Source organism: Benincasa hispida, chromosome 10 (genome assembly GCF_009727055.1).
Source record: "Benincasa hispida cultivar B227 chromosome 10, ASM972705v1, whole genome shotgun sequence".
Lineage (NCBI taxonomy): Eukaryota > Viridiplantae > Streptophyta > Magnoliopsida > Cucurbitales > Cucurbitaceae > Benincasa > Benincasa hispida.
The window spans coordinates 35,026,153-35,049,091 of NC_052358.1; the positions used below are offsets into that span (position 1 = coordinate 35,026,153).

At 33.7% G+C, this 22,939-nt stretch overlaps 3 protein-coding genes across 5 annotated transcripts; 2 read left to right on the top strand and 1 right to left on the bottom strand.

Moving 5' to 3' along the window:
• The first annotated feature begins 1,094 nt into the window (after nucleotides 1-1,094).
• Nucleotides 1,095-1,721, top strand: LOC120089039. The gene has a single exon (XM_039046472.1). The coding sequence runs from the start codon at nucleotides 1,095-1,097 to the stop codon at nucleotides 1,719-1,721; it is 627 nt and encodes a 208-aa protein (XP_038902400.1).
• Nucleotides 1,722-5,204: 3,483 nt separating this feature from the next.
• On the top strand, nucleotides 5,205-9,477 carry LOC120088408 (traB domain-containing protein). Its single transcript, XM_039045685.1, has 9 exons — nucleotides 5,205-5,729; nucleotides 5,910-5,957; nucleotides 6,142-6,201; nucleotides 6,584-6,667; nucleotides 6,794-6,898; nucleotides 7,855-7,968; nucleotides 8,084-8,184; nucleotides 8,873-8,984; nucleotides 9,074-9,477. Exons 1-9 carry the CDS (start codon nucleotides 5,232-5,234, stop codon nucleotides 9,197-9,199), a joined length of 1,248 nt encoding a protein of 415 aa, XP_038901613.1. The 5' UTR covers nucleotides 5,205-5,231; the 3' UTR covers nucleotides 9,200-9,477.
• LOC120088406 (histone-lysine N-methyltransferase ATXR2) lies at nucleotides 9,358-15,672 on the bottom strand. Of its 3 annotated transcripts, XM_039045683.1 has the most exons (16): nucleotides 15,440-15,598; nucleotides 15,191-15,266; nucleotides 14,729-14,763; nucleotides 14,402-14,487; nucleotides 13,950-14,311; nucleotides 12,980-13,092; nucleotides 12,854-12,885; nucleotides 12,385-12,536; nucleotides 11,255-11,342; nucleotides 11,029-11,077; nucleotides 10,889-10,943; nucleotides 10,643-10,712; nucleotides 10,498-10,567; nucleotides 10,230-10,306; nucleotides 9,878-9,934; nucleotides 9,358-9,708 (listed from the first exon to the last, which is right to left on the bottom strand). In XM_039045683.1, exons 2-16 carry the CDS (start codon nucleotides 15,244-15,246, stop codon nucleotides 9,598-9,600), a joined length of 1,413 nt encoding a protein of 470 aa, XP_038901611.1. In that variant the 5' UTR covers nucleotides 15,247-15,266; nucleotides 15,440-15,598; the 3' UTR covers nucleotides 9,358-9,597. The 3 variants fall into 3 exon arrangements, with proteins under 3 accessions (XP_038901611.1, XP_038901612.1, XP_038901610.1); XM_039045684.1 differs by lacking the exon at nucleotides 14,729-14,763 and having other exon boundaries at nucleotides 9,878-9,929; nucleotides 15,440-15,672; XM_039045682.1 differs by lacking the exon at nucleotides 14,729-14,763 and having other exon boundaries at nucleotides 15,440-15,523.
• Between the last annotated feature and the right edge of the window lie 7,267 nt (nucleotides 15,673-22,939).

A 22,939-nucleotide genomic window follows, 5' to 3' on the forward strand; every position in this document is an offset into this window, starting at 1 on the left:
TGTGACTGTTATCGGCTGTCAACTTAATTTGGATTCGATTGTCATCAGCTTTCCGTTCTCATCGCTCTTAATTGGCCTTCACCTAGATGCGCCCACCATGTTACGTTGACCAAGTTGCGGCGATCCTCCTTGGGCAAATGTTTGTGAGTACGATCAAAGCAAAGCCTTGCGGTGAAGTTGCGCTTGACCAATGAATTCCCATGATCGCAATCTTTGCATTGCGTTAACACATATTCTGCACAAAAATACAAAAATCAATTGTTCTAATGCGTTGAACGCATGCGACCGCAATATTCATGAAAATGTTGCTTAATGGAAGCAAATTAATCAATTTCATTAACGCAATCTAACATTGTTTAAGAACTTAGCACTATGATAACGTGCATTTATGCCCGTTATCAATCATCAACAAGCAAAAAGTTATAGTTATTGGACACTTAATCAAGTCCAAATATGAACAAGTTGGTCGAACCTACCATCTAAGGGATATTGAGGACGTCCGAAGAGATTATGGAGAGTGACATTACCTATGGACAGGCTTTATCGCACTAGAGAGTACGAATTGGTGTATGTACGAGGGTCGCCAGAAGGATCATATGTTGTTGTTAGGGTATATGGCGAGGCACTTAAGCTTGCAAATCCAGGTACTATTTAAGGTTGAAGTAGAGATGGATAATGACTTTAAGTACGTCTTTATGGCACTTGGTCCGTGTATCAAGGGTTTTCTAAACTAAATCCGCCCAGTAATCGTTGTTGATGGGACCCATTTGCTTGAGAAATACAAAGGTATGTTGTTAATAGCAATGTGTATCGATGAAAATAACAACGTATATCCTGTCGCCTTCAGTATTATAGACGGTGAGAACGATGCATCATGGACTTGGTTCATGACTCATTTGAAGGCTTCTATAGGAGACATTCCCAATCTAGTGATTATATCATATCGTCACATCTCAATTGCAAAGGTTGTTGCAAGGATATTTCCTGATGCATTTCATGCCCTGTGTGTATACCATATTCAGAACAATTTGGTGGACAAATTCAAGAATAAGGACATAATCCCACACTTCTACCTAGTGGTGTAAGCATATAGAATGTCTGACTTTCAGATGTATTGGGCTAAGCTCCATAAATATCCTGGTGTGACGGCCTATCTTGAGGAGGTTGGATTACAACGGTGGGCAAGGGTTTATCAAGTCCATTGTAGGTATGATAAGATGACGACAAATATAGTAGAATTCCTCGATGGAGTGTTGAAAGATGCTCGAGAACTACCAATCACAAAGCTATTAGAGCATATCCGCGAGTGGCTACAAGGTTGGTTCTATATCCGACATACACACGCAAAGGCATGCACAAACATTGTAACTGATTACGCAATGAGTATTCTTAAGGAATCAAAATTGATGTCTAGAACATATCGTATTTCTCCGGTGGATATGAATATAATTAATGTGGACGATGGATATTTAGGGGGGTTGGTTGATCTTTGTTTAGGGACATGTACATGTATGGAGTTTAATTGCCTTGAGATCCCATGCTTCCATGCAATATCTACAGTGACCCTAAGACACATTAATGTTCAAACATTATGTGCAAAATGGTTTATAATTGAGTGTGTGCTTGCTGCTTACGTCGAACCAATCTTCCTAGTCAGACACAATCAAGAATGGTTGGAGATGTTGGAGTTTTTGAACCAATTCTACCACCGCAAAAAGTAGTAAGTGTAGGTCGACGTCAAACCGTCCGAATACCTTCAATTGGATAAGAGTCACGATAAATACATAGGTGTACACGATGTGGTCAGAGAGGACATAACAAGAAAACGTGCAAACAAACATTGACAACACCTGACACTGGCCCATCTAGACTAAAATATGTAATTTTCGCTTCGTTTTTTCTGTACAACACCAATTATACTATACAATATGTAATTTTAGCACCAATTATACTGTACAAATTTATACTATACAAAATGTAATTTTAGCACCAATTACACTGTACAATATGTAATTTTAGCACAAATTTATCTAAGTGATCGCTTAGTTATTTATTTGCTTAGTTAAATGTACAACACTAATTGTATTCTAGAAATTTAGCACAAATTTATCTATACGGTCGCATAACAAAATCTAAACGATCGCATAACAAAACCTAAACGATCGTATAAAAAAACTAAACGATCGCATAACAGATATCTAAACGATCGCGTAACAAAAACTAAATGATGGCATAAACATATATCTACACGATCGTGTAACAATCAGCCAAACGATCGTATAACAAAACCTAAACGATCGTATAACAAAAACTAAATGATCACATAACAGATATCTAAACGATCGCATAATAGATATCTAATCGATCGTATAACAAAAACTAAACGATCGCGTAATAGTTAGCCAAATGATCGCATAATGGATATCTAAACGATCGCGTAACAGTTAGCTAAACGATCACATAACAGATGTCTAAACGATCGCGTAACAGTTAGCTAAACGATCACTTAATAATCTTTATCTGATCGCTTAGTAATATCTAAATGCTCGCTTAATATTCTCTAAAAGCTCGCTTAGTATTCTCTCAATGACTACGAAGCACAAATACTTCATATGAGGCAAAGAATCAGTATCAGACACGTATCAGATACCGATACTTCCAGATACTTTTCAGATACGTAGACACATGATTTGACGTATCTATATTTTCAGATACTTTCCAGATACGTATCTGAAACGCAATTTGATGTATCTATTTCTATGCGTACTTTTTTTTAAAAGAAAAAGGACAAGTAACTTATCTAATCTTTCCCAATCTAAAATTAGGCAACTTATTTAAAAAGTTCACTACTCGAGTCAAAAACTAAAAGAAAAAATACATAAATAACGAACCAAACCCTAGACTAGAATCATATAATCTCCATCTTCACATTTGAGTCCCACAAAGTCCACCAAAATATAAATCATTTGGATATCTTCAACAATTCAATGAAGAAGTTCTTCGTTTATCTTCATACTTCTCCCTCTAATCTTCTTTTTCTTCTTTGTAATATGAGTCACTTTTCTATTGCATTTTATTAAATATTGTACTTCAACATCTTAGATGTTACTTTTTTGTATTGTATTTCAGTATTTGTATTCTATTTTGTGCTATTGTTATTAACTTGTATGCTAAATTTATCTATATCCTATATTTTCTTAAAGAAAAAAAAAGTATCTTCAACATATCAGTATCCTAATTTTTTATAAATATATATATTTAAAAAAAATATAAAAAAACGATGTATCCTTAGACGTATTCGTATCTTAGTTTTTTAGAAATTGACGAATCGCCGTATCTGATCGTATCCGTATCGTGTAGCCGTATCTGTATCTATATTTCATCGCTCAACGAGTAGGAAATGAACGAAATGGAGGGAGACTCTATCATTGTAAAGTATTCGTAGAGACGTGTGTTCCCCAAACGGTCTGAAGGCTTTTTAAAAACTAGTGGTAATTTTGGAATTTGTATGGGGAAAAGATCAGTGGTAGAAAAATCTTTAGGAAGAGGTCATTGGTAGAAAAGTTTTTGGGCTTCGGATCATTTTGTGAAATTTTCCAATAAAACGTGGGTGTTGGCATTGGTGACTACGATGAAAGAAAGGAAGATGAAAGAAAGGGCATTTTTGAAATTTTTAACAAAAACCCTAATTTTATATTTGGGCCTAATGGGCCATGCAAACCAGAAGTTTCAATTTAATTGTTCAAAGGTGATTTTGCATTTCAATTGGGATGAATTTTTATGTAGCATCATTTTAATTTTAGGTTGGATTTTAATTCCTATTTGATTTAGAAAATTTTGCATCGAGAATTTTCCATTAAAGTCTACCACACTCATAAAGTGGGAGAAGAAAGCTTTATTTTATCACCTCAAACTTAAGGACGAGTTCCTTTTTTTTAAGTCGACGTGAATGATGAGGATAACAATAAGATAATTAGTATATTTAGGTTTAATATTTGTTTAATTGTTAATTTAATTTAATTAGTATTTAATTAGTATTTTACAATTATTTAGTTATTGTTCATATTTCCTTGTAAGGCTATAAATAACCACTTTAGAGTTTGTAATAGGAAGCTTTAGACCATCTATTTTAAAATAGAACTTGGTTCTTTAGAGAGTGCTCTCTCATCTCTTTAAGGATGAACTTCCCTTGTCTGGTTATGGATTTAGCCTAAATACCTTCTCGATCAAAAAGAGAATAGAAGAATAGATATGGAAATTAATTTTTAAGGATGGTGGGAGTGGATTCTTTGCTTACTTGAGAAGTGATATCTTTAATTTATTTAATGATTTTATTTTCCGGTCGTAAAAGAAGACGTTTAAAATTTTAAGGCAAAATTTAAGCATTGAAAAAAAAAAACAATATAAAGAAGAACGAGGAAAAACATTTTTATTTTTATTTTTGAAAAAGCAAAGAACATCATCATAAAAGAATAAATTAAGAAAGGAAAAGAAAGACTCTAGACTGGAAGGGTAGTAATTGAGCAAATTAGACCTAGGCGTAAAAAATGTTTATTTAATATAAATATGTATTTTTAAATATTTTATCTCTATTTAATATAATTATGCATTTTAGAATTTAAAATTCTAAATCTGAAAAAATGTTGTTCTCAAAAAGTAATTTTTCAAAACTTATTCTTAATTACGGAATTTGGCTAAAAATTTAACCATTATAAATAAGAAAGAAACGATCATCCTAACAAATAGGAGAAAATAAGTAATTTTCAAAAACCAAAACAAAAAAATTAAAACTCCATTTGATAATCATTTCGTTTTTTATTTTTTGTTTTTAAAAATGAAACAAATAAAACATTACTTCCCATTCAATATTATTCATTTATTATCTATCTTTTATCAATGGTTTAAAAACTCAAGTTAAAGTTTGAAAAACTTTTAAAATTTAGCTAAACATTTAACTAAATATGCAAATCATTGTAAGAAATGAAGAGACATAAACTTAATTTTCAAAAATAAAAAATAATAAAAATAAAAAATGAGTATCAGGACTAAAATTAAACCATTTTCGAATGATACCCAAAATCTTATTTTAAGTTTTAACCAAATATTGCAACCAATCAGAAAGTGACACGCGTGATTTGGCGCACGAAAAATACCGCTGGAATGTAAAAAAGAAAAATATATATAAATATATTCAATCTTGAAATGCGGGTAAGAACAGGAGGCCGAGGTGAATGCATCGATTGACTCGTTTTGGAACTCAGCTCAGCTCGACCGAGTCACGACGGTTCATCGTAACAGCCACCGTCAAACCGCATCTCCGGCGTCCTAATCGTGCCCTAACCTTAAAACCACACCGCCATTTTTCAGCTCCACTCAATTTCGGAATTTTCTTTTCCAAAATCTCTGACCGTCCTCGGCGTCGTCCCCGTTTGCCCCAGGCGATGGACCCGGTTCCTCCGGAATCTGATTCCCCTGCCGTGGAAGATTTTGTCCACATCGAAGACCCTAACATCGAGAGTTTGTGTGAAAGTATTATTACTACTACTGATGAACAGATTAACGATGAGGCGGCCTCTGTGATTTCGCCTGAGGCCGACGAGGGTTTGGCGGAGCAGAGGAGGGTACTTCCGGAGGAGCTTTCTAGAAGCGTCGTGGTATTGACTTGCGAGACTACTGGTGAAGGTGGCATTTGTGATGTATACCTAGTTGGAACGGCACACGTTTCTCAAGTAACTTCTTGATTTTCGATTGTGATAAATTGTCTTGTATTTGTGGCATTTGCTACTTGAAATTTTGGAGGTTCTGAGGGGGAAAAGTATCGATTACAGTGAGAGTTCTTGACCCTTCCGGAATTTGTTTGATTGAGGAATTTGGGTTAGAACTGAAGTAGATCACTTGTATGGATGCAGGAATCGTGTAGAGAAGTTCAAGCTGTAATCAATTATTTGAAACCTCAGGTGCATCCTCTTTTTTGAACCTTGATTATTCTAGATTGAAAGATGGTCCATTCTGCAGTGTATCTGCCTTCTTAGAAGATGTTTTTACATGTTGCATTTTCCTTCTTAGAAGATGCTTTTGCATGTTGCACTTTCATTCCAGTTCATTTAATCTCTTTATCCTATTAAGTATATGTGAATGCAGGTCGTCTTCTTGGAGCTATGCTCAAGCCGAGTGGCCGTCCTCACACCTCAGAATTTGAAGGTCTGGTTGTAATTTGTTATAGCGGCTATTTCAAATTCAAGGGAATAACTGTTGAATAAGTTTGGTTTTTTGTTTTGTTTTTGTTTGTTTTTCTTATAGCTTCTGAACATAAAGTCTTGAATTTTTATACATCGTGGTTACTGATTAACATTGGCTATACAATTTTGGGGCTATACATTGTGCGTGACTATTTCAAATTCAAGCGATTGATTGAAACTCTCTTTTTTCTTTTCTTTTTCATTGCTTAGAACATGAAGTCTTGCATTATTACACATTGTGATTGCTGGTTATAATCGGTTATACAAATTTGGTGCCATACAACATATGTAGTCCTCTCCTTTACGGCTCGATTTTTTTCTCTTCCTGACCTCAAGTTCTCCAGGTTCCAACTATGGGAGAAATGGTTGAAATGTGGAAGAAAAAGCATAACATCTTTGGTATACTTTACAGTTGGTTTCTTGCGAAGGCAAGTTCTTTTTGAATCTTATGTAGATTGTGCGCTCCATTTTTTGTTTTGTTTTTTTCTTTTTTGACAGTTTATTTGAAAGATGTTGTCCTTTCCTTGTTCTAATTGTACTTGGTATTATCTTAGGTAGCCAACAAACTTGAAGTTTTCCCTGGTTCTGAGTTTCGTGTAGCCTATGAAGAAGCAATGAAGTATGGTGGTAAGGTAATTCTTGGTGATCGTCCAGTACAGGTATGATCTCTCTCTCTCTTAAAGACTTGAACTTCAATTTTTTTAAATAGATTTTGTGATAGGATTTCTTGAATAAATTCTCTCGTCTTATGACCTTTCTTGCCCAATTATGTTTGCTTCAAACGTCAAAATGATTGTCTCTACTACTACTCTGCTTCACTGAGAGTTACTCTGAAAAAGTGTCTGCTGTGGGTTAAGTCTGTTCAACGGGTACTACCTGGTCTGCTCAAGTGTCAAAATGTACTTAAGAGCTTTTAATTGTTATTTGAAATTCGCTTCAAGGGTGTTTTACATTCTGCTGGCCGTGGCATCCATTATTTCCATTCTATTTGTGTGCTTTGCTTGGTCCTGGATTAGTTTGAACGGATATTCATTTGCCACATATGCTACTGCTAAACTTACATCACATCCTATTCCTGTTGCATTTTTCCTGTGTTAGGTTTTGAGCATGACTTGATTTTTCTCCTTACCATTCATTTTCTGCCTTCTGATTGTTTCAATTTATGCTAAATCACAACAAATACCCTTAAACGTCGCCCATTGTTTCAGAAATACCCTATTCTTTTTCTTTCGAGAATGCAAAATTTCTCTTGACTTTTCATAAACATTTCAAAACTACCCTTGGAGTAGAAACTTGTTAGAATGTTGGATAGAAATTCAGACTTGGTATGGTGTGATGGTGACTTGGAAATCGGCCCCTGTTCCAAATTCCAATTTCCATCCAACTTTCTAATTCATTTATGCTCAAAGGTCAAGGATAATATTGCAATTTTTTAAGGAACATGTGAAAATTTTAAACTAGTAGCAACAATTGGGGTTATTTTTGTAATTTAGCCTTCAATTTATTTCATCTTCTCTCATCTCGTTCTAGGCTGCATATTCTTCAATGAGTGACATTGGGTTTGTCATTTTAATCTAGCCGAACAATCTGTAATACTTTGACGTTTACTCAACAGATTACAATAAGGAGAGCATGGGCGAAAATGCCACTTTGGCATAAGATAAAATTGCTTTACTCCTTCGTTTTTCAAGCATTCTTTTTGCCGAGCCCTGAGGAATTAACCAAAATGGTATAATTTCATTAACTTTCTCTTTATCATGGGGGTATCTTTCTCCTCCATCTCTCTGTTTAATTGCGAGGCAAATTGAAACTGCTTCCAGAACTAACACTACTTCTACCTTCAGTTGAAGGATATGGACGATGTTGACATGCTCACACTCATTATTCAAGAAATGAGCAAGGAATTTCCCACACTAATGGACACTCTCGTGCATGAGCGAGATCAGTTAGTACATTTACCTTTGCACTGTGTGAAGCCGATTTCCTTTTTCCTCTTGCAAAGTGTTTTCTAGATTTGAATAGGAAGAAGTTAAGGTTGATCTTTTCTTTTGATGACAAAATCATTTATTCTTTTCTTTTCGTGCATAAAAGTTCAGTAAGTACATGTTTAGGTAATTTTTTAAGGGGGAAAAAAGCTCTTTTTCTTTGATTATATCTCATAGATTAATTTTTTTCCAACCAAAAAAAAAAAAAAAGAATAAGTTAATGACCTGTAAATGCATCATAACCTAGTTATTTATGCAAATCATCATTATCACATTCTTAGACATAATTGTCTTATTGAACCAATTGTCAAAGAGTCCTTGAAGCTTAAAGAGACATAATTTTCATTCATGCTTGAGTTGTTTCCCTTGACGAAGAAATATACATACTGAAAAAGGGTTACAGGCCTCATTATCAAACAAAGAATACCGTGAATCACTTGACTTGTATTTTGTGGAATTATATGATAATTCTTCAAAGGATGTCCAACACTTTGAAAAGCTTTAACCTCACAAACTAAAATCGGTTCTCTTCTTAATAATGTGTTCTGATTTCATGTTATATCCGTCATTATTGTTTGTAATAGGTTTTGTCTTTCATTCTTCACATTATTGACTCCCGTTTTGCCCATATCTCTATAACTGTTTCAGGTATATGTCGACTACGTTAATAAGAGTAGCCAAGGAGCATCATTCAGTCGTTGCAGTTGTGGGGAAAGGTCATCTGAATGGAATTAAGAAGAATTGGCAGCAGTCTGTTACTGTAGGTTTCACTCTCCCATTTCTAGAGGAATTTGACGGGGCTTCCCCCTATCCTCTTTATATTAAGTATTCATTTTCTTAAAATTGCAGCTTGAGGATCTTTTGGAAATGCCTCCGCAAAAACGAGTCCCTGTCTTGAAGATCTTTACATCAATAGGTGTTGCAGTTGCTGGAGTTGCCATCATATCAGGCGTTTACCTTGCGTGCAAAAAATAACATCATTGAACTTGCAATGTCCCAAGTGAGAGAGTCCTAATCTGCTGCAAAGAATGCCTGATCATCAAATTTGCAGTTTATACAATCAGTTACACCATTGAATTAGATTGTGCATTTGAGACGAGTCCTTGATTGAGGTTTTGCTTTCACAGAATGAGTTAACCACAAATTTTTTCTCATTATTTTTTTGCCTTTTCTAGGTGGCCATTCTAGCAAACTTGGAATCATCACAATGATGGGAAGTTTACTATTAGAATAAAGTTACAATGATTTGAAAATACCAAAGCTAAATTTTCTTGAAACATTAGTAATTGTTCAAAACAGAAAGTTCTTTTTGTTTCCCCAGCTCGTTTGGGACTTCATCAATGGGGCAGATTCCAAAGGGAATGAATGGCTTGCTATGGATGCTCTTGTGAGCACTTGGGGCACCTGCATTCGAACCCATAATCTGCAAGTAATGCTCGTCTCTGATTAAATGGTAGATCTTCGTCTATATATGAAATTGTGACCTGAAAAATATGCACTAATTGCATCAATATATTTTCAAAACAAGTTTCTTTTTAAAAGTATTGTTAAATATTGTTGAGCTACGTCTATGTTAGTATTATTTCAAATGAATGATCTGATGAAAATAGCTCAAGCACATCATTAGAGAATAAAAAGAATGTTCTGAATTACCTCCTCTCCTGGGTAGATTGGCCTTAATGCGATTATGGTTGCTTGTCCATCTCTATCCTGCCATGATTATAAGGTTAAATAGACTTCCAGTAACAAATTTGCCAAACATCACACTACTACAAAAATCACATAATTTCTTTCAGGAAAAAGAAACATGAAAAAACTAGCTTTCAGGAGGAAATTAAAGTGCATGCTAGTGCAAAACATAAAGAGAAGCCCAAAACAAATGAAGCCAAAAAGAAACGACAACAAAAACAATCCCATGTTCAAATTAAGATCGTATTTTCAGAACAAGTAAAATGGTCTTTCATGAAATATAGCTTGCCTTTTGTGTGGAATTGATTTCACATACCTCCTCTCTTTTGAACGCTTTAGCATTTGGATAGCAGGAATGATTTATACAACTCTGTAAGGGGAAAAAGGCTGTACCTGAGATGATGTCAAGACCCTCTAATTTTTCAGTATATTAGACCAAAGGAGACATTACTTGTTTAAGGAAAAAAATAAAGAACCATCACTACAAGGAGGAAAAATAATCATGATCTCAAACATATATTTTTCTTTCGAGAACTCTACAAGCATCTCAACTTGCTACTACTTAAAAACTAGGATCAACATACCTTGACAACAAATTGAATAGCTGTCGCCAAGAGCATCCAAAAGGGGTCGGGTAATTTCCTCAGCTTTCTCCTGTCATCAAGACTCATAAACATTAGGGCTTGCAATTTCCAGGATCTTTGATGCATAAAGGCCATGCATTCTAACCTTGTAAGGAGATGAAAGTTCGTCAATATACAAGAAGTAATCCTCTACCGGTGATGCTACAACCAAATCACTGTAGCACAGTGTAAATTTGATATCAACTTCACAATGGCTTGAGATTACAAACAAAATTATGCAGATGACAATTGACTCATTAATTAAAAGTTTTACGTTATTAAAAGGATATGGAATTTTAAAATATATACATGTATCAAAAGAAAGAGATGTAAGAGTTAAACAGAAACGTACAGGTTATTTAGCTCAAACATGCCAATTATATGGCCATAGATTTCAAGGGAGAATACTAGAAGAGTCAAGGACCTGAAATTAGCTTTGACAAAAATAGAGGAAAACATATATACCCATCAATTCCTAACTTGCAAGGATACATGGTTCACATCCAACGTCAAAAATTGCTTCCTTGAGGAGCTGCAATGACTGAAATTTGCAAATTGCATGGTTAGTATCCAAATGTCACCGAGACTATTATTTATATGAATGGTAACAATATGCAAAATCGATATCGTGGGGTTATATGTAATATAAAACTAAAAATCATGCTAAGATCAGCATATTCAACATGAGCTGCACAACTAGGAATGACAAGTTATATACCGTAAAAGCCATATCTCTTATTTGCATCCGGAATGCAACTTCATTAGAAGGTTCGACATCGTCCGGCAGTGCAATGCAATCCCACCACCTAAGAACGAGTAATTTCCATCAAATCAAGAAAAAAAAGGATTTCCGAAGTTCTTTTGGCTCACTAAAATCGAAAATGAAGACCCAACTCAGCAACCTTTAGAAGTTGCAAATACTGATAGCATAACAGTATCCTAATAAGGGAGCCCGTAGGGGTTTTAGTTTCAAACCCATGGCCACCTCAACTGGACCATTTTGCAAGGCCTGTGGTTTGCAGATTAATGAGGGCCTGAGTTCAAGTGGTCCTTCAAAATCAGTACCTACCAATGATTATACCCCCGCATACTAGAGGAAAAGGAAACCCTGAAAAGTTAAGAATTGAGTTGAACCACGTAGTCGCTTCATAAGCTCTAATGATACTTTAATTATAGCTGGCAGTAAAAATCTCAAAACGCAGTCCTAGGAAGTACTGACGATGCAATAATTTGTACACTAAATCAAATAGATGGAAATTGATCGTCACCGAAAGGCACATGTGAAAACCTTCCGGCTCAAATAAAATAAAAAATTTATAATCTCACGAACTAACTACTTATACTAACTAGTGGTACAAGTGGTAAGTCCGGGTCGAATCACAGGGAAACACGGAAAATTAGTTCCACAATGAACGAAATTTCATTAGTCCATTCCATTTCTCTAAGCTAGATTGTCTTAGTTAATTGCATTTCTATCCCTTCATTTTTTCCAATTATCCAATCCCAATGGGCTTTGAAGAACTAATCTTCCGTGCTTCCGCTTTGAATCGTGTTTCCCTGTGGTTCGACCCAGACTTACCACTTATGCTATTAGTTAGTATAAGTAGTTAGTTCGTGAGATTATAAATTTTTTATTTGATTTGAGCGGGAAGGTATTTACGATGCACCTTTCGTCCTATACTTTCCACATCATACATAGCAATTAACAAAGAATCAAAGACATTTCGTGTGCTGATGACCTCCATTTCATCCTTATAATGCATGATCACATGCAAAAAGCTGAGATTCAATGCAGTTCCTACTTATTTCACAAAGCACAAATATGAGAAGCTGGTCCAAAAGAATTACCTTCTCTTCTGTCCCATCGAGATTGGCTTCCATGCCTCCAAAAGAATGGATAGATCAACATTGTTGAGAATAGAGTACGTGCCATATTTCATTTGTTCCCCAGAACAAGCCAGCGTTAACTTCTTATACTTCAAAATAGTGGAAGAAATTGCCTGGAAGAAAAATGCAAAATTCAGTTGGCCACCATCATCTTTAAATCTGTATCCATCTTTCAACTTCGATTATCCCAGTATTATAGATAAACTGATAATTCAAATGCACCTAACTATGCTAAGTTTATCTTTCAGTATTTTTTTTCATAAGCTTTGATAAACAGTGTCACATGAAATCCATGAAATAGAAATAACTGATATTTGATAATTCAAATTTTACGTCAACACAGTGAATGGGATTAATCAAACTTGAAAATTGACTAAAAAAGTAGCAGCGACAAATAACGATGTATATAATCCACATTAGAAGATTGTACCTTTGCAGCAAGGAGGAATATGTCATTTGTGTCTGTGGAACCCCCAAAAGAGAGAAGAAAAAGAGCCCATATTAGATAATAATAAAAAAATACATGACAGTTACAGCTGACAAGTTGGAGACTTACCATTAGCATGTTGTATAAATTTTAGCAGTGCTTCCCTGCGTGATGGTTCTGTTTTTCCCCCAGTACAAAGTAAGGAATGGAATACTTCCCAATCAGCTTCTGCACACGATTTACTATAATATGGAACACTACATCAATTGCTTTGCTTACTCAGACAACTTCAAAATGGAAGAACAAAATAAATCTCTCCTTGGAGAAATTAATAAGTAAAAATATGTCAAGCCACAAGTTATTCACCTTTCATATCTAGCTATGGAATAAGACTTATATCTAGCTATGGAATAAGACTTCTTTTAGTGTAAGAAATAGTTAAAACGTACGTAGAACTTGGGAAAGAAGATAAAGCACAAATAACAAGAGGAGAATAATTCAAACAGTCTTGGACAAAGGATCCACCCCAAGAAGAGGAAATAAAATATATCAACACGCCTAAAGATCTTGATAACTCCTAGCTTTTAAGAACTATTTCTCTCCAATCAGGTTTCCTATAGGAGGATGCTGATGGGATTAAACCAAAGAATTTTATCGCCACACGTTATTTGGTAGAAAGAAATTCTTTTAGTTTAGACATACATTTTTTAACGACATTTTCAACTTGTATATAACTCACTTGCTAAGTGATGTCAAGACCTTACAAAAATAAAGCACCTCAAGCAGTGAACGGAGATTATCATAAAAATGCAAAGGATAAATGGATCTTCACTCATCTGCAGTCAATGCGGTGACTTAATAAAGAATTCCATGAAAGAAAGAAGGATTATAGAAATACTAAGAACGTATCTATTTGATTAAAAAAATGTATTTCACGTTTTTTAAAAAAATTAAATTCATCAAAAGCCTCTTACATATATTTCCTAGTTAAGTTTAATTCAACATTTACATTGAAATTGCAGCACCCTTCCCCTTACAAACAATCCATAAAATGAAGGGAAAACATTTTTTATGTTTGACCATTAAAGAATGTTTTTACCTGCAGTAGAAGGCCTCACCACATCCCCCAGAACATGGAATGGCTGGACGCATGGCAAACTCATTGGAGTGAGGCAATGATACGCCACCGTTCATCAACGATTCCACAAGCCCTTTGGGTAAATCTGCACCTTTAGAATTGCTTGAAGAACATCCTCCCATGCTTTCATTATTTTCTAATGCAATCTCCTGGTCATCATCTGATTCAGTTTCCATGCAATCTTCTGATATGGGTGATGAAGACTCCATGTCACATTGATGATTAGTGGAAACTCCAAGATCTTGAAAATATAGTTTCCTTCCCATTTGAAGTTCTACGGATCCAACAAAGCGAAAACAAAAGCTGCACACCAGACAGTCCATCTGCAAAGCAATTAAAATGGAGCATAAGAATAAAGTGGAAAGAAAAATCACCAAACTCGTACATGATGATTGTATTTCAGATTGTAAAACCTTATTTGACGTATGCTGAGATCCCACAAGCATTTGGTCCTTCAGGACAAGGTCCCCTTCTTTGAAAGCAGCATCAGCAAAGAGACCTGCAGATGACCATCAGAAGTGATGAAAACTCTATATGGAGTGAGAGTCTGAGACCAACACTGACCATTGATTCATTGATCACCATAAAAAACAGCATTTTGACTCTCCACCAAGGGATCCAAGAAGGAAATTTGATAAGCTAGTATATTTACTTTATGATCTTTCCAACGCATTTGAAGAGCAACAGTAGTAACTTTTACATTAAAAATATAATAAAATTTTTGCAACAGAGCTGCCAACCTTCCGATGTTTGCATAGACATCACTGCCTCTCTCCTAACAGAAGAAGCTATGTTAGATAAATCTTAGTGATTTTTCTGATAAAAGTGTTTCTTAAATTTCTTTCAATCAGAACATGACGTTTCCTCCAAGAAATTGCTTCAACATCCAAAAAATTCATGAAGCACAGTTTAAGCAATAGAAAAGAGTACTTTAATTTCCAACTTATAATCATCTCATCACACATAACATGAAGCAGACTTCCATCGAAGGTACCCAAAAGTTAAATTTCCATCACCTATTCAAACAATACTATCCCCCACAATCTTAAATAATCTACATTATCAAAAAAACATTTAAATTCAGTTATTAATCTTCACCAGTAATGTTTTAACGTAGTAACGAACAAAAAGTCATATTCTCCACGCTGAATTTCGAAATTCCCAATTCAATTCCAGAAGGGCAGAGGCAATCCAAAACATACCCTTTCCAAAAGCTCCATTCTGCTTCACTCGAAGACCACGACACTGCCTCGTCCATACAAGCTGGTCAAAATATTCCTGAAGGCACAAAACTCAAAACACTTTGGAACAACACAAACTTTTTTTCCCATGCGTAAGTAGATACAAGTTTTTGTTTCAAAGACTTTAATCTCCCAGGTTTCAGACAAAGCACAACAAAAGCAGGAGCGGCAAAGAAAAGAAACAGAAATTTGGAAATTGATAGAGATTACCTGAACTTGGTGAGGTGAAGGAGGTGAAAGGAGAGCAGAGATTTCATTGGGGTACTTTGAATCAATTGGGCAAACCAAGGCCATTGTCACTTACAAAAACAGACGGCTTAAGCGCACACGCATAGAGGCGATAGTTGCCGCCGGCGGTGTGTTCTTGAGCACTTGCTTTGCTTCAGTAGGGGAGCTTCCGGTGTGCAATGTAAAGAGTGAAATAATTAGAACAGAACAAAACGGAGCTGGGCTGAACCCCAATAAAACCCTGTTTTGGGAGTTAGTTTGACTTTGACTATAGCCCAATACTTTATTTATTTCTAATATATTTTCCTTTAAATTAAACTTTAAATTTGGTGTATTTAGCATTAACTTTCAAATTAATTTGATAATTTTGAAAGTTTTAAGATTAAATAGTGTCGGAGTTCATAGATTTAATATATAAACTTGTTAGAAATTTAGAATTGATTATATTTTTTCAAGATTGGTTGGCTTTTATCATAATAGTTATCTTATTAGCTTACAGGATGTTTCTTAGAATACTAATCTTGCATATTATTTTTTTCTTATTTGAAAAATTGTTGGTGTTTATTCCCATAATTTTTTTCCTTTTTTGGGTTGTGTAGATTTTGTTTTAGGATTGTTTCCTCCTTCACTGTGCATATTTAAGAGGATATGATTCTCATATTAGGGTTGTTCATCTTGAAGAATATTTGAGATGTTGTGTTGAGTTTGTGCCGAAAACACAAGTGTGTCAATTCATGAGATTGTGAAGTTTTTGTTATTGTTGATCTTGAGTGATTCTCTAGATCTTATTGGTTTGATCTATTGTGTTTTGAGAAGAGATTCTAATACTTAGTGGGAGCCTAAGTTTTTCCAAGTGAAGCAGACTTCATTTGAAGGTGGAAAGATACAAGTTCGGAATGAGAGAGAGTTTCACACTTAAGAAGAGCTTAAGGTTCATTGAGAGACAGTCTCACACTTAGGGAAGCCTAAGTAATCATCTATGAAGCACAGACACAAATACGGTTACACGATACAGATACAATCGGATACGGTGATTCGTCAATCTCTAAAAAACTAAGATACAGATACGTCTAAGGATACGTCATTTTTTATATATTTTTTGAATATATATTTCTAAAAAAAACGAGGATACTGATACATTGAAGATATATTTTCTTTTTCTGAAGAAAATCTAAGATATAGATAAATTTAGCATACAAGTTAATACAATAGCACAAAATAGAATACAAACACTAAAATACAATACAAAAAAAACAACATCTAAGATGTTGAAGTACAATAGTTAATAAAATGCAATAGGAAAATGACTCATATTATAAAAAAGAAGAAGAAAATTAGAGGGAGAAGCATGAAGATAAACAAAAAACTTCTTCATTGAATTGTTGAAGATATCTAAATGGTTTATATTTTAGTGGACTTTGTGGGGACTCAAATGTGATGAAGATTAGATGATTCTAGGATTTGGTCTTTTATTTATTTTTTTCCTTTTAGTTTTGGACTCGAGTAGTAAGCTTTTTAAATAGGTTGCCTAGTTTTAGATTGAGAAAGATTAAATGAGTTGCTTTTCTTTTTTCGTTAAAAAAAATACGCGTAGAAATAAATACGTCAAATCGCGTGTCAAATATGTATCTAGAAAGTATCTGAAAGTATCGGTATCCAATACGTGTGCGATACGGATTTTTTGCCTCACATGAAGTATCTGTGCTTCATAGATAATCGTTAACTAATATTCTCACACTTAAGAGGAGTCTAAGTTTCATTGAGAGGAAGTCTCGGGAGAGCCTAAGTAATCATTCATAAAGTTAAGCTATTCGTGTGTCACTATAATTGTCATTTATTTACAGATAAATACAATGTTGTACTCGTTTGATTTTGTATTAATGAAATTATCTTTCATGGACATACTATCCCAAACGTAGATGGTATTGCACCGATTTGGGTTACTAAACTCTATATTCTATTCGTGCTTAATTTTTTTTTTGTTTTTATCTCTAGTGTTCATGAAATTGTTGTAACTTCGTGCGCAACAAATTTTGTGTACATTAGATAACCTTTATCTTGAAACTAATCTTTTTGTTATGTTTTGAATTTTAATCCACTCTCAAAATGTTAATTTTTGGGATATCACAATTGAAAAAGTTCCAACTCATTGCAAGTGCTCGACTGAAAGTTAATTTTTGATATTTAATTTTTTGAAAATAATTATTTCAACCATGTTATAAGATTGATGAGCATAAACGAGTTGAAACATAAATACCAATAAAATAAAATAAAATAAAATAAATATAAAATATAAAATAGCAAAAATGAAATTATGAAAAATAGAAAAATTAAAAATTTACAACTTTTTTATTTCTCACCAACTTTACATCCGTACAAAATCTACAAATAATCACTATTTATAGAAAATTTAGAAACTAGGATGTGGCACATTTGGACAAACATGTATAGGTATAATAGGTGAAGATTAAGTGTTATTTTATGGTCCTTTTGAAAAATATTTGTGAAAATAGGGTAGTATAGAAACTATTTGAAAAATAAGGTTGATTTTTTGTTTTATACATTTCAGTTTTTAGAAAAGACTGAATTGGGTAAACTATAGATAAAAATTGATTTTTTTTTGTTTTATTCAGTTCAGTCTAAACTTTTTTTTTTTTTTTTTATCATTTATAATTTACTATTTTATTAATTTTCATCTTTATATATATCTTTTTATCTTTTATAAATATTTTGTTTTACATAATTTTTTAATTTACTTTTCATGACCCTAAAGTTGGCAGTTTTTTTTTTTCTGGCAAGTTATAAAACTTATTATTATTATATATAATATTCAAACATTATTAAAAAAATTGTAATTTTTAAAGTAAGACAAGAGAAAACATTATTTTAATTAATCTTTTTAGAGATTTTTTAATTTTAATTTTTTAGTAAAAGATTCATTATATACCAAAAATACATCCCAAATTTATAATTTATAATTGTACCAATTTAAAAAATTATACTAAAAACTTTATATAAATTTTTATGAGTTAGAGTTGCATAATTATACTATTGTTTTATACGTTAATTTGGTGTTTTTGTTTGTTTTGTTTTTTTTTTTTTTTGTACTATTGAAAGTTTTAAAATTAATTATTAATCTCTCTATATAGAGTATGTGTAAATTTAAAAATTCATTAAGAAAATATTGTAGTTCTAAAGTAACCATAGAGATGACATTCTTCTAAATTAATTTTTGTAGAGCTTTTTTGTTTAATATATATATATAAGTTTCGATATTAGGAAAAAAAAAATTCCTCCGGGTTATTTAGATAGGGGTGGTTTTGAAAGTTAATTGGGGAAAATGGGTGGTTTCCAACTTATTTAGAGAAAATAGGTGATTTTTTGGCCCCATTCGAGTGCGTCTATCTCTGAAATATTTTATTATTTTTTTAGCCTCGTACGCCGCATTTAAAAAAAAATTAAACCGGTCATTCGAGAATATTTTATTTAGTTTCTTTCCCCCGTACGCCGCATTAATACGTCTGTTGAACACAATCGCACACAATCGCTTAAACTATGCGATCGTTTAGTAATTATACACGATCGCACACAATCTCTTAGTAAATTAGACACGATCACACATAATGGGCATGCGATCGTTTGGCTAATAATAAGCGATCGTTTAGATAATACTAAGTGATCGTTTAGCTAATACTAAGCGATCGTTTAACTAACTGTTAGCGATCGTTTAAATATCTATTACGCGATCGTGTACTAATTTATAATACTAAGCGATCGTTTACCTAACCGTTATGTGAACGTTTAGTTTTTGTTTAGATAAATTTGTGTCAAATTTGTAGAATACAATTGGTGTTATACATTTAACTAAGCAAATAAATAACTAAGCGATCGTTTAGATAAATTTGTGCTAAAATTACATATTGTACAATACAATTGGTTTTGTACAGAATATAAATAACTAAGCGACCGTTTAGATAAATTTAGATGATTGTTATATCATATCTGACTTTACCTTTCATATGACCACCAATATAATTTCTTATGGACTCATCCCAATCCCCACCCAATCGTACAAAGATGCAAAGTAATGTCATTGATCTACAATTGGATAAACAAATCATTGATAAGTGAACGATCGTATATAAATTACTAAACGATCGTGTATAACTTACTAAGTGATCGTGTATAAAATACTAAGCAATCGTGTATAAATTACTAAGCGATCATATATAATTTACTAAGCGATCGTGGGTAAATTACTAAGTGATCGTGGATAATTTACTAAGCAAATTACTAGGCGGTCATGGATAATTTACTAAGCGATTGTGTGCGATCGTGTATAATTTACTAAATGATCACATAGTAATTTACTAAATAAAATATTCCCGAATGACGCATTAAATGATGTGTATAATTACTAAACGATCGTGGATAATTTACTAAGCGATTGTGTGCGATCGTGTATAATTACTAAATGATTGCATAGTTTACTAAGCGATTATGTGCGATTGTGTTCAACAGATGCATTATGCGACGTATGGGAAAAAGAAACTAAATAAAATATTTCCGAATGACCGATTTAATTTTTTTTTAAATGCGGCATACGGGGCTAAAAAAATAATAAAATATTCTAGAGTGCATCTCTTCAAGAGAAGCACTTGGATGGGGACAAAAAAAACCACCCATTTTACCTAAACAAAAAAATTGAGAATCAAAATAGAACAAAGTTATGAATTTAGAACCAAAATATTGTTAAAATTTAGGAATGAAATGGAATTATCCTTTATAAAAATTTAAATGCGATTTAAACACTAAAAAAAAAATTCACAAAATTATATATTGACGACCCTCTCTTTTATTGTTGTTGGTGTGTTCTTCTCATTTATGCCATAGTTATTGTATTATTTTCTCTATTGTTGTGTATATGTCTCCTTCTTAACAAGTGTATTGTTTAGGCTTTCATTTAATAAGAAAGATACGAAGTTTTGGAAATGGCTATTTTTAACTAAAAATATTTTTTAGTGGACAAAACTAACATGTATCTTTTTCAAAAACTTATTTTTCTAGCGAAATAATATCTTTTTGATCAGACCATCTGTAGCAAGTCACAACACTTGTAACTATTTCACAAAGCGGACTGCATCCGTAGCGTTACTAGGATAAGGTTTTCCCTCTATATCCATATATTATAGACCATTTTGGTTATCACTTAAGACATGATCCACTTGTATGTCACCACATACATACTTAAGTTACATAATGATAACCACGAATTTTAGTTTATTGGTTTGTGGTAAAGCAAATAAAACATCAAATGTTCAAAGACAAGTAGTGAAGAAAATATCATATATTATACATCACAAGCGTTCGTACAAAACTGTGTTTCCAAACTACAAGACATAAGAGTTTAGGGCATCATCCCCAACATGATCAAGATCAGATCTTTTGTTGAACTTTACAACAATTGTAACATCCACAAAGCGGGCCGTCTTCGTAGTGTTACCAGGATAAGATACCCAACTTTATCCATCTAATAGACCATTTAGGTTATCACCTAAACATGATCCACCTGTGTGTCTCTATATACATGTTTAAGCTATAGAAGATAACCTTGGATGCTAGTTTATTGGTTTTGTGGGTTAATGCTACTAAATGTCGAATAAAATGCCTTATATTTTATTAAATAAATAAACTATTTGTTCATTACAATTACAAACTACAGAATCCACGATATTTAGGGCACCAACCCCAATAATCTCCCACTTGTTCTAAAGCTAGTGGAGTGTACATCATATAAGTCATACTAATACAAAAGTACATAAAACAATAAACTAGGGCATAAAACGTGCCTAGTACAAAATCTCCCGCTTGTCCAAGACTAGATGTGGTATGTATGGCAGACCCATACTCTGTAGGTGACCCTCAAACACCTTAGTTGTGAGGGTCAGCATTGTTGTGTGTCGAAGCTATATGGGCGATGATCACCTCCCCTCGATGCACAATCTCTCAAATGAGATGATACTTCCACTTTATGTGCTTCCGCATTGTGACTCTTAGGCTTTAAAAAATTAGCCACAACACCACTATTATCACAATAAATGGTGATGGGCTTAGATATTTGTGGAACCACTTCCAGATCAGTCAGGAACTTACTGAGCCATACAACTTCCTTAGCAGCTTTACAAGTTGCTACACACTCAACCTCCATAGTGGAGTCTACAATTCACCCTTGCTTGGTGCTCCTCTAGACTACTGCACCTCCGTAAGAGTGAACACTAATCCTGATGTGGATTTCCTAGAATCCTTATCAGCCTGGAAATTAGAGTTTGTGTATCCTATAAGGATCAACCTTAGAATTATACACGAACATGTAATTCCTCGTTCTCCGAAGATACTTGAGGATGTTCTTAATGGCGGTCCAGTGATCAAATCCTGGATTAGATTGATATCTACTGACTATCCCCACTGCATAGTAGATGTTAGGTCTAGTACATAACATCACATACATCAAGCTACCAACAACCGATGCACTGGGGATCGCTCTCATTTTCTCAACTTTTGAGGTATATTAGGACATTGTTCCTTAGACAAAATAACTTCATGTCTGAAAGAGAGCAAACCTCTTTTGAAGTTTTGCATCGAAAATTTGAAAAACATCTTATGAATGTATGATGCTTAAGACAGAGCCAACATTTTGTTTTTTCGATCTCTAAAGATCTGAATATCCAGAACAAACTGCGTCTCTCCCAAATCTTTCATTTGGAATTGGGTCGCTAGCCAATTCTTCATTTTAGTCAGTAGACCTACATCATTCCCAATGAGTAGGATATCATCTACATATAGCATAAGAAGATCTACTGAACTGTTGATGATTCTCTTGTAAACACGAAGCTCATCAACATTCTGATCAAAACCATAAGATTTGATTGCAGTATCAAATCTTATATTCCAATATCGAAAAGCTTGATTCAATCTATAAATGGACCGATTAAGCCTGCAAATATTTTGTTCTTGACCTTGGGTTATGAATCCCCCAGGTTGATCCATATATATGGTCAACTCAAGATTGTCATTCAGAAAAGCAGTCTTGACGTCCATTTTCCATACCTCATAGTCATAAAATGAGGCAATAGACAAGATTATCTCGATAGACTTCAACATGGCAACAAGTGAAAAAGTCTCTTCATAGTCGACTCGCTCAACTTAGGTATAACCCTTTGCCAGAATCTAGCCTTGAAGGTTTGCACCTTCCTATTAACACCTCGTTTTTTCTTGTAGATCCATTTGCAACCTAAAGGTTTTATCCAATCAGGTTGATCTACAAGATCCCAAATTGAATTGAAGTACATAGACTCCATTTCGAGATCCATAGCTTTGATCCATTCATCTTTGTCAACATCTTCCATTGCCTTCTTGTAAGACAATGGATCCTCAACATCTTTGTCAGCTACAATAGCTATGGTTTTTGTTAAACCCATATAA